Below are 10,773 nucleotides of genomic sequence, written 5' to 3'. Positions count from 1 at the left end.
ACCCCGCGGTGTGAGAGGGGACAGATGTGGCCCCGGTGCTCGCGAACGCGGTGCGAGGGGCACGGCCGAATGTAACGGGAAATTGCAGAACGGGGAGCAGAGGGAAGCTCCTGATGCGCCTCAAGCCCTGAACTCGCACAAGGTTGGGGAGGGAGGGAAGTAGAAGCAGCTTGGGTACGTTTTTTTAGTGTAAAATAAGCAAACGGGTGAGAATCCCGCATTTCTGCGCGGGCCACCCCTCCCTGCTCCCCCCATGGGCGGCCGCGGTTGTTGTGGCCAAAGTTTCTGCGGGGCGCCGAAAACAGAGTGAATGAGGGGGGCTAGCGGGGTACTGAAGGGACGGGGCCGCCCCGAGACCACCGGCGGCCCCATGGGAGCGGGGTGGGGGGAGGGCAGCGCCAGTTCTCCCGCATTACTGTTATTATTCTTATTTTTAACTCATATTATTTCCCCTCCGCCCCTCCACAGGCGCGGCGAGAGCTCCCCCCTCACTCGGCGAGAGGGGCGGGGCGGAGGTGGCGGGGGCGGAGGTAGCGCGGGGGGGCGTGGCTCTGCTCCCCTCTGCGCCCGCCACGCTGAGACCGGACCCAACTCATCACTGCAGTGGCGGCGCTCGCCGGCTCCTTTAAGCGGCCGTGCCCCATTGTTTGCGCCGCGGCCAATGGGCGCTCGGCGGCCGCGGCGCGCGCGGCCAATGGGGCGCGGCGCGGGGCAGCGCGCGCGCCGCCCCCCGGCTCTATAAGAGGGCCGGCGGCGCCGCGTGAGTTCCCACTGGCTCGCGCAAAGCCATCTTGGCATTGTTCTGCCCGCCCGCCCGCGCCGCCGCAGCCCCGCGCGACACAGCCCCGCACGCCCCCGCCATGTCCGACGCGGCCGTGGACACCAGCGCTGAGATCTCCGCCAAGGTGAGCGACCCGCCACCTCGCGCCCCGCTCCACGGCTATTTTTTCTCTCTGTTTTAATTTTTTTTTTTCCGAGCGATTTCTGGGATTTTTTTTTTCCCTTTTATATTTTTTTAATCGAATTTTTTTTTTCCCCCTGCCCGTCCCGCCCCCTCGTTTCTCCCCCTTTCCCCTCCATCCTTCGCGTTGAAGTTGGTGGGGCGTCGCGGTGCGGAGCCGGCGCCGCCGCGCTCGCCGTGCGGGGCTGCCAGCGCCGTTCCTTTGTCTACAGTGTGCGGGAAACGTGCTCGCCGCCTTTGCCGGTACTGCCGAGCCCCGCCGCTCCGCGTCCCGCTCCCTCCCGCCTTTCCTGGGGATAGCAGCTGGCCGTCCCGCTGCGGAGGTGCTTGGGGAGCCGGGGGGGTACGTGCACGGCAGTGCCTCGGCACCCGGCAGCGCTCTCTCATTCAATCCGCGGTGCGGGAGCTTGACAGCCCCGTCAAACTTGTGTCCCGCTCGGCCCCGTCCCTGCGGGGGGGGGGGGGTGGGGGGGGGTGGTGTGGGGGAAACGCTCCGGAACACGCAGGGGTGGGGGGGGGGGGCAGTGTCTGTTGTGGAGTTGCTGCCGAAAAGCGAGGTGGGCGGGTGGTTGCTATTTCGGAGTTGCACCCGGTTGATGCAGGAGGGGCGTCTGCTGTGTCGGTGTTACCCCAGGAGTGTGTGTGTGGGGGGCAGCTGTTTTTTTTGGCGTTGCCCCCCGGAAGGGGGGGGGGGGGGCATTTGCGGTTTAGGTACGGCCCCGAAATGGAGGTTACTATTTCAGAGTCGCTCTCGGAGGTGAGGGAGGGTAGGGGTTGCTCCGGAGCTGTCCCGGGGGGGCTTTTGTTATTTTTGGATCTACTCCGATGGGGGCACCCCCACAGTGAGAGATGGCCCGGTGTGCTGGGGCGGCGGGGCTGAGGGCGCCGGCCCTGACCCGAGCTCCTCGCAGCGGGATAACTTTGTGAGTCGCTGCTGGAGGTGATGGGAAGCGGTTGGGGAGCGCCGGTACCAGCCGGGAGAGGCTCTCCGGGGAGTTCCCGCTGCGGCTCCCGGCGCACGCCTTTGTCTGCGAGCCGCGGCGGAGCGTCCCCCGGGGGGACTGCAGTCCCCGAGCGGCCGCGGAGCGCCCCGTTGAGCCCGGGGCCACGACCGGAAAAGTTGCGAGGGGACCCGACCCGGCCCAGTGCGTGGGAAGGCGGCGGGGGACGTGCCCGGCGGCCTCCTCACCGTGCGCCCCGGTCGGCCCCGGGCCGCGCCGCTCCCGGGGGAAGCGCGGCTGGAGGGGGTGGGGGGAGGGAAGGGAAAAAAAAAAGACAGGGAGGAAGGTTTTTAAAAAATAACCAACAAAACATCAGTTCTGGCAGATTTCGATTTCACTTCTGTTTCCCGCTCCCGCAGCCATGCTCCCATCCCGCCTGCCCTGCCTCCGTTCCGGGGCCGCGGCTTGGTTCCCGCCGCCTCCGGCTCTCCCGCTGCCGGGAAGCGGAGAGGCGGGTCGATCCCCATCCTTCCCCAGGGAAACGGGGACAAGTTTGCCGTTAACCTTCCCCTGCCCTTTACCGCTTGCTGGAAGGGGCCTTGTCTCCGGCTCACCCTCCTGGGAGCGGACTAGGGTCCGCGCTGCAGGGCGGGCAGACGCGTGTACGGCGGCAAGGTGACCCCCCCACACACACCCCCGAGAAGAGCGGAGGCACCGGGGCCGTTCGCCCTCGTCCCGCCTCGCCGTCCGGAACGCTCCCGGGAGGCGGGGATGGGGGGGGAGGGGGTTCCCGCCCCGCCCGGGCGCCGCCCCCGGCCGGTGCCGCGGGGCGCCCACCACGTGCAGGCCTGGGAGCCGGAGTCCGCCGCGCAGCCTCCGCCGGGACTACAGCTCCCGGCAGCCCGCGGGGCGCCGCGCTGGCCGCCGGCCAATCAGCAGGGCGCGGAGAGTGGCGCGCGGTTTGAATGGCGGCCGCGCGCGTGGCGGCGCGGGTGAGCCCTCTGCCGGCGGGATGCGGCGGCGCCTCTGTTGTCCCTGGGTCCTGATTTCTGCCGTTTCCCACCGGGATTCTGCCGAGAGAGAGCAGGGCCGGGGAGAAGGTAGAGCTTTCCTGCCCGGTGGTATGTGACTCTACACTGCTGCTATTCGTTCCGTAGACAAACAGCCCTGACACACCTATAATTAGAGGCTGTGTCCCAGTCTTGGCGCCAGAGTAGTCCTGCTGCTGCACCGGCCCTTGGTCTGGATGTTCCTGTGCACGTCTATTTGTGTTGGACTGGGAAGGGAAAAGGGAGAATCCTTGATGCTCTCTGCAACCTGTTGCTACCGCAAACTTCATAACTTGGCATAATGATGGTGGTTAAACTGAGAGCATTTTCAGTGATGCAGGAAAGGTCAGGGCTGGAGATCTGTCCAGCTAAAATGCCCAAGAGTTAGTTGTTCCTTCAGTGGGAGAATTGCTTGCAGTTTATGGACAACTTTTTTTTTAAAAAGAGCTGTTGGGCACAGTGAGAGATGGAAATTCCGACTGCTTGACTTGCCTTGTGTTTAACTTGGGAACCGCTTTGTTGCCCTCATCCCCCGCGTGCCTGGTGTGGTGCAGCAGCCATAGCCCAGTGATGCACAAGAGGCCAAATGGTTGTGATCAGTCTCCAGGGAACAGGGCAGGGGAAGCCACTGACAGTGTAACACTGTGGTGGAATGGGCCAGTGTGGAGGAGGTGGCCTGGGATTTCTGTGTGAGCAGTGAAAGGAGGAAGAGAGATCGTGTGTTTGTTTTATTTACTCCACACTCCTGAGTAGGTTTGCTTAGGTGAGGTTCAATCAACAGATGTTGTCCCCTTAAAGCTTTCTTTCAGAGAAAGTCTTTCCTCAGTGCATTGGCAGCCTTTGGGTGCCTCTGGAAACAGCATTTGTCTATTTAAGTAACCTGGTGGACTAAAATGCCTGTGCTGCCTCCCCTGAGCAGTCTGCAGGGCGGTAGAAACCCTCCCAGAAGGGAGTAGTGATCACATTAGCAGGGTCAGGGCGGTACTCTTCCCTGCCGTGTTCTATGAGGCAGTGGCTCCCAGGAGTGAAAGTGCCCGCTGGCCATGGGTGCTGTCCGTGGGTGGTGGCAGCTGCAGAGGGCCAGCAGGGGGGAAGAAGCCACCGCAGTGGAGCAGGAGCTCCCAGCAACTTTTGAACACCCCATGGTTGCTGCCTAAGCCTGCTGTGGCTGTGCTGCTGGCCCTGGGGAAGGGCCTCCCTGCTTTCCTTGGCTGGGTAGTGCTCACTGTGCTGAAGGATCTCATTCCAGCTGATGGAGGAACAGAAGGGGAGGAGGATGCAAGCAGAGATGCCAGTGTTATATCCAAGTGTTCTTAATGCAGGAACATGAAGTTGGATCTTTTCAGCCTGTTTGCTGAGCGACTTGGCATGACATTTTGACAGTGATCAATAGCAAAAACACACAAGCTCCTGCTCTGCTCGCAGTGGAGGCTTGAACTGAACTAGCCAGGCGCTGCTCTTGGAGCAGTGTAAAAATAGGCTTCTTCCCCCACCCCATCCTGTTACACTTTAAGCTGTGAGCTGGATGCTGGAGCCTCTTCTGCTGAGAGAAAGACCAGGCGTGTAATATTTGCCGTATGATTTTCCCCAGGCAGGGCAGAGACAGCCTCTGCTAATGAGTCCCTGGGATTTCTTCCTGCTGTGAAGGTACTGAGCAGCCGTGGATGCCCACAGCCCCACAGCAGTAGAGCCTGTCCTTTGGACGGGGCTGCCGGCTCTCCATGGCATTGCAGGAGCTTGCGTGGACTGTGCTAAGATGGGCAATCAGCCAGCTCTGCTGCTGTTGAGCATATATGCAGGCGGCCAGCTCTGTCTGTTTGGGAGCTCAGAGGTGAAACAGAGCAGTCTCTTTTTTAGATGGCTGCTCTGGCAAGGCTGACTTGGATTGAGATTCGCCCCCATGTTTTCCCGTTCCCAAGGAGGAGCCAGAACGTGGCGACCAAATCACAGAACAAATCTATGTGAAGAGAAACCAGCTCCTGCTCTCGCTCTCAGACTGTTTTTCACACCTGATCTGCAGCTTCTCTGACCCAGACACCAGGAATCGGGGTGACTTCTCTGCTTTTCTGCTCCTTCCAGGATCTAAAAGAGAAGAAGGAAGTTGTTGAAGAAACAGAAAATGGCAGAGATGCACCAGCCAATGGCAATGCTGTGAGTATGGCTGCAATCTGCTGGGAGAGGCAGTCCGTACACCAATGCCTTTTTGTTTTCCTCTCTTGCTTTTGCTGCAAGTTTGTCCCTAGCGCTGTTGGTAGGGGACCCCTGTAAATGGCAGCCTTGAGCCCTGCACCCTTTGGCACTTCACATTACACAGACACTCTCAGCCTGTGGGCTGTTCATGTGTGTGCAGAAGAGAAGGGCTGGGCTTGGATTCCCTCCATGACAGCTGCGTGAAGCTGTCCAGTACCACCTCTTCCCTAGGCAGGGATAAAGAGAAAAAAAAAACACAACAATTTAAAAACCCACTAGGACTTATAACATTACAACCAGTTGAGCTGGGAAATCCATCATGTCCAATTGGTTGGTTTTCTCTTGTAACATGCTGGGGGGAAATCACTGTGCCACATTTCAATGTGTCATGAGAGCCATTGCAGGCTTGGTCTCCAAGCTGCAGGCCAAGTTACTGTAGGCTTGATCCTTCATGCCAGGGCTGTCTGGGTTGTGTGGAGGCAGGCAAAAAGTGGGATGTCTGCCCAGGGTTCCGGTGGGCTGGTGCTTTGCTTCAGCAGGAAAGATGGGAGAGCACACACTTGTGCTGAATGTCTCTTCCACCTTCTCCCTTCCCCAGTGCATTTTTTTAAGTGATGTTTTGTCTTGCCAAGGAGAATGAGGAAAACGGAGAGCAGGAGGCTGACAACGAAGTAGATGAAGAGGAGGAGGAAGGTGGTGAAGAAGAGGACGAGGAGGAAGAGGGTGATGGTAACTTTGTTTTTTTTTTCCCCACCCTCATCCCACTGAGTTGTCCTGCCCTGGACAGCAGGCTCCCCGGGAAGCGAAGGCGAGCAGAGAGCAGCATCTCCCCCTCGTGGCTGCGGGCAGAGAGCTCCAGCTAGGCTTGCTCCTTCCTTGCTTGCCTGAGCCACCGCTGCTGGGAGTGAAGTCAGCCTTGAATCCCTTCCAGCAGGTTGAGGGCAGATTCCTTCCTCCCTCCCTCTGGCCAGACGGCACCGTACCGCGGCGCTGAATAAGCGCATTAGCCCTTCCGTGAGAGTAGTAAAATCCGCCCTTGACTCCTGCGAGCACAGACGCTGCTGCAGACACCAGTGCTGGCCAGTGGGGCAGGGACAGCCCTGGGCGGCCATGCCTTGGCCCAGGCACAGAGGGCGTGTCACTATCCTTGCTCATGGAGCAGCCTGCTGAGAGGCTCATGCAGCCCTCTTTCCCAGACTGGATGCCATGTGGAAGTGAGCAGAAGAACCTGTGGCTCTTGCCTGCTCCTCCAGCTGGGGTAGATAGGATTGCTTTAAGCCTTCGGTTGCTGCAGTGTCCTGTGTCTCCCTGCTCTCTGCTGCTTGCTGACCTGACCAAGCCTGGAAGTGGGTTTTGGCAGCAGTGACTTGCCCAATCACTTTTCACCCCCCCCCCCCCCCATTATTTTTTCCCCAGACCTGCTTGGATGAATGACATTGTTTATTTTTATTGCTTGTTAAGGTTGGGAGAAAACCTTTCTTGTTATGCTGAGATGAACTCAGGGCCCCTGATTATCTGTTACTAGGTTAATCTCCTGTGAATTTTTTGGTTTACATGCTGACCTACTAACCTGATGGCTAGTTTTGGGTGATAAGGGACAGGGCTGAAAATTTAATGACCATTAAACCAGTGCTTATTCAAAGAGTGTGAGCTGGAAAAGCCACCTCCTTTGGGATAGCACTCTCAGCAGCCTGCTGTGCCCTTCAGTAGGAATTGATTCACTAGGAAAAACCTGGGAATTGTAACAGTCTTGTGGTTTTAACCCCTGGGGACAGATGTAGTACTGCTGTGTGCTGTCCTGAGCCCATTTACCCCCAACCCTACTTCAGGCTGGATGAGATGGGGGAATACTTGGCTCTCCCTGTTCCTCTCAGGCAGGAGCAGGGAGGATGCGTGTGCTGCAGGCGCATGTGTGGGGTGGAAGTGTTGCTTGGATACTGCTGTGACAAACCCAGGGAGCTTTGGTCCCGCAGTGCCAGCCCTGCTCTTCCCAGCTCACCAAGCACAGGCATGATTTGGCACACGGTGCCTGGAGACGCCGATGCCTCGTGGGGATCGGCACAGGCTCTGACTGCTGGCACGGGCTGTGTCCGTGCTTGCTGCCCTCGGGTGATCCCTGCCTGAGAAGCTGCACCTGAGCACTGCAGGAGAGAGATTTAAAGGCAGCAAGTCCAGCTTGCATCAGCTTTTTTAGCCAAGACTTGCAGCCAAACTCCTGGGGTTTGACAGCAGAGGAGAGCTTGAGGGTATATTTTCCCCTCGCATCTCTCCACCCCATCTCATTATTTGCTTTGCTTAAAGCAGCTCAAAGAACTAAAAATGCTCCCAATCAGCTTGACACTGTCACCTGACCTGCCGGCCTGCCCAGTGCATGTGATGGCTGCCAGGGCGTTGATCCATCACTGGGAGCTAATCTTGGCCCTTCCCACTGCATGGGCCACACTGCAGCTGGGCACACTATCAAAAGAGGAGAAGGGAAGGGAGGATGGGCTGACCTTAATCCCCCTGGCCGTCCATACGTGTGGCTCGTGGCGGTGGTTTAAATCCAGCTTACTGGCCTTAACTCTCTAAGTTTTAGTAGAGTCTCCTGTTACACAAGAGACTTGTCTCGACAGCCAGGAAGCTGTTCTGCCTCTGGCTTGTCCCTGAGCCCCCAAAACTGGCCGTAGGTGATTGACTCAGTTGTTCTGATCCACTAGCCTATTTGAGCTCAAAGTGGGTCAAAGCCCAGAGCTCACTGCTCATCCTCCTGGCTGGCTGTAAGATAAGTTGGAAGCATTTGTTTGCTGTTCTGATAATTAGAAAGTGTTCTGACTCAGAACTAATGCGTTCTGGCTCTCTTAACTCATTAAAGATGGACTAATAGCTGCGAAGGGAAGCAGAAGTAATCTGGAGTGGTTAGGCAGAACAGACACTGGAAAGAGTTTTTTTCCACTCTCTTTTTTTCCCCAGTTTTGCCGTGATTTCGGCGATCGTAGTAGGTGGTGGTTTTGCCACCTCACTGTCTGTTACAAATGACCCGAGGCTGCAAATCCTTATTTTCCCTTTAGTGGGTCAGGTCATTTGGGGGATGCCCAGAAAGCCACTGTGTCCTCTGTCACCTGTTGTCCTGAGCAAGGTCTGCCCCACCTGGGGAGATGGGGACATGGCACTTCACTGTGAGGGTGAGCCAGGATTAAACCCAGAGAGGGAGGTGTGTGGTACTGGAAATCTCTCAGGGGGTCTCACATTTCTTCTCTTTGTACTCCATGCAGGTGAGGAAGAGGATGGTGATGACGACGATGAAGCTGAGGGAGCCACAGGCAAACGGGCAGCTGAGGATGATGAGGTAGGAAGAGTAGGCAGCCCCTCAGAGCCACACACGTCCTCAGAGGGCTTGGGAGGGGGGAAGAGTGTCAGTGGGGCCAGAGGGGCTGGGCTGGGCTTAGCTCTGGGATGCTCTGCCTGTGTGCTCCCCATGTCTCTCCAGGGACACAGCCCAGTTCTCTTTATACATTGCCCTGGTTTAGGGGGGTGTCTGCTCCCTCCCAGTGGAGCCCTGGCACTGGGCTGGGGAGCCATGGAATGCTCATGGCAGGCCTGGGTGGGGCCACCAAGGGGCTCCCTGAGAAAAGAGGATTTTGGGGGAAGCACCTGTGGTGCTCACACCTTGTCCCTGAGGCAGGAGAGGGACCTGAAACTCCCCTGCCTCACTCCCTGCTTTGGGGTGACTCTTGCCTGCCTGCAGTAGCCCTGCTCTCCATCCCCTCTCCTGACTTTTGCTTTCCCCTCAGGATGACGACGTCGATCCCAAGAAGCAGAAAACTGATGAAGATGACTAGGCAGCAAATTATTATTTTTTTTTTTTTAAATAAGGAGGAAAACAAACCAACAAAAAAGGCCAGCGTGTCCTCTTCACCCTCGGGTCTCCCCTTGGGACTCCCGTTGCAGCCCCCTTTCCCACACACACACACACCCTTCCTCCCCCCTCCGCCGTGGTCATCCTCACCAAGTAGAGTGAACCCTGTCCCCACCCCCCGGTGCGGCGCTGCCACTCAACGAACATGGAAATGATTCGCCTGTTAGCGGGGAGAAAAAAACCCCCCTTCCCCCACAGACCCCCTCCCCCCCAAGCACCAAAACTTCAAGGCCCTGCTTTCTTTCTTAAAAGTACTTTAAAGGAGAATTTGTTTGTATTTTTTATTTACATTTTATATTTTTGTACATATTGTTAGGAGGTCCGCCATTTTTAAGTGATCTCGGATTGACCAAAAGGGGGGCTTTGAAGTGTATATCTCTCTTGTTACCTATCTCTGACTTTACTTGTGGTGTGACCAGGCCCAAACCATTATCTCAAAAGGAGAATAAAACAAAACCTTGTAAAAAAAATTAAAAAAAGACAAAAATGCAAAAAAAATTACAATCTTATTCTGAGCATTCCAGTAACTTTTTTTGTGTATGTACTTTAGCTGTACCATAGATTGTGGTTTGTATGAGGTGGCAAGGCCAAAGATAAAAAGGTTTTCTTTTTTTTTTTTCTGTCTATGAAGTTGCTGTTTATTTTTATTTTTCTTTTTTTTTGGCCTGTTTGATGTATGTGTGAAACAATGTTGTCCAACAATAAACCGGAATTTTATTTTGCTGAGTTGTCCTAACAAGGCTGCCTCCCAACTGCTGCTTTTTTGTTTTAGTTTTCATTTGTTTTAGTTTTTTATTTCTTTCTTTTCCTTTATCTCTTTTCTTTCTTTGCTTTGGACTTGGGCAGGGAAGAGAGAGGGATAGAAGGGTGCAGGGCATTGAGGGGGAGGGTCTGAGGCTGTGCTGTCCCCCTGCTGCTGTGGGGATGGGGGGGGGGGAAGGCACTGTCTTTCCATGACTGTATTCCTGTGGAGAGCTGCACCACTGTCCCCCCAGCATGGCCTCTGCATGATCCTGCATGTTCTGGCTGTCCTTGGCAAGAGCTAGGGCTGGGATAGACTGAGAAACATGGACTGGGACTGTGGGGCAGCTGGGTATGGTTTGCTCAGCAAGTCTCTGGTCTCTGCAGCCAAATTTGTTGGGGATTATTTGCCTTGAGTAGTGGGGATGAGAAACCCATCCCCAAAATCCTTTGCAGTATCTGCTGCAACTGATTGACCCCCTGGTTCTGGGGTGGAGAAGAGCTCAGGCTGTGTAAAAGCCTGCCCTCCCTTGGGGCTTCTTTGAGCATTGCTGGCAGGGGGGCAGGAGTCAGTATGAGCAGGGATTGGATTAAGCTAGAACTGCTCCTGGGGAGGATGCTCAGGCCTGCAAAGATCACCCAGAAATTTCTGGGGTGCCAAGTTCAAGGTTTGGTGGTGGGACACCCCCGGGGAGACAGGTTTGTCTGTGCACTTGTAACGAACCATAAAGGCTGTAACTTAGTTAAAGCCTCTGCTTTGCTCCTAACCTTCCTCCAACTCATTTTTCCTCCTTCCTCTAGGGTTTTGGAGCTTGGAAAAGCTCAGCCTGCTCTGCCAGGTGTGTGGAGTTTGCAAGAACCTGCTTTGTGTCTGTGCTCCCAAACCCTCTCCCTGGCTCCAGGGAGTCCTGTTTCCTTACTGATCCAGGCTGTGCCAAAGCCTCACCAGATGGTCTCATTTCCCCTTCTCACACTGAAATCCCAGCAGTCAGT

The 10,773-nt window shown here is 56.3% G+C and overlaps 1 protein-coding gene across 4 annotated transcripts; it reads left to right on the top strand.

The window, feature by feature from the left end:
• Nucleotides 1–554: 554 nt before the first annotated feature.
• PTMA (prothymosin alpha) lies at nt 555–9,663 on the top strand. Of its 4 annotated transcripts, none has more exons than XM_062498873.1 (5): nt 555–905; nt 5,031–5,102; nt 5,777–5,864; nt 8,396–8,469; nt 8,915–9,663. In XM_062498873.1, the coding sequence occupies exons 1-5, from the start codon at nt 861–863 to the stop codon at nt 8,960–8,962; spliced, it is 327 nt and encodes a 108-aa protein (XP_062354857.1). In that variant the 5' UTR covers nt 555–860; the 3' UTR covers nt 8,963–9,663. The 4 variants fall into 4 exon arrangements, with proteins under 4 accessions (XP_062354857.1, XP_062354856.1, XP_062354854.1 ...); XM_062498872.1 differs by having other exon boundaries at nt 5,774–5,864; XM_062498870.1 differs by having other exon boundaries at nt 5,774–5,870.
• The last annotated feature ends 1,110 nt before the right edge of the window (nt 9,664–10,773 follow it).

The sequence above is a fragment of the Cinclus cinclus genome, chromosome 10 (assembly GCF_963662255.1).
Source record: "Cinclus cinclus chromosome 10, bCinCin1.1, whole genome shotgun sequence".
Classification (NCBI taxonomy): domain Eukaryota; kingdom Metazoa; phylum Chordata; class Aves; order Passeriformes; family Cinclidae; genus Cinclus; species Cinclus cinclus.
The sequence above is the reverse complement of the archived record's forward strand: the minus strand, read 5'-3'. Positions and strand labels throughout refer to the sequence as shown.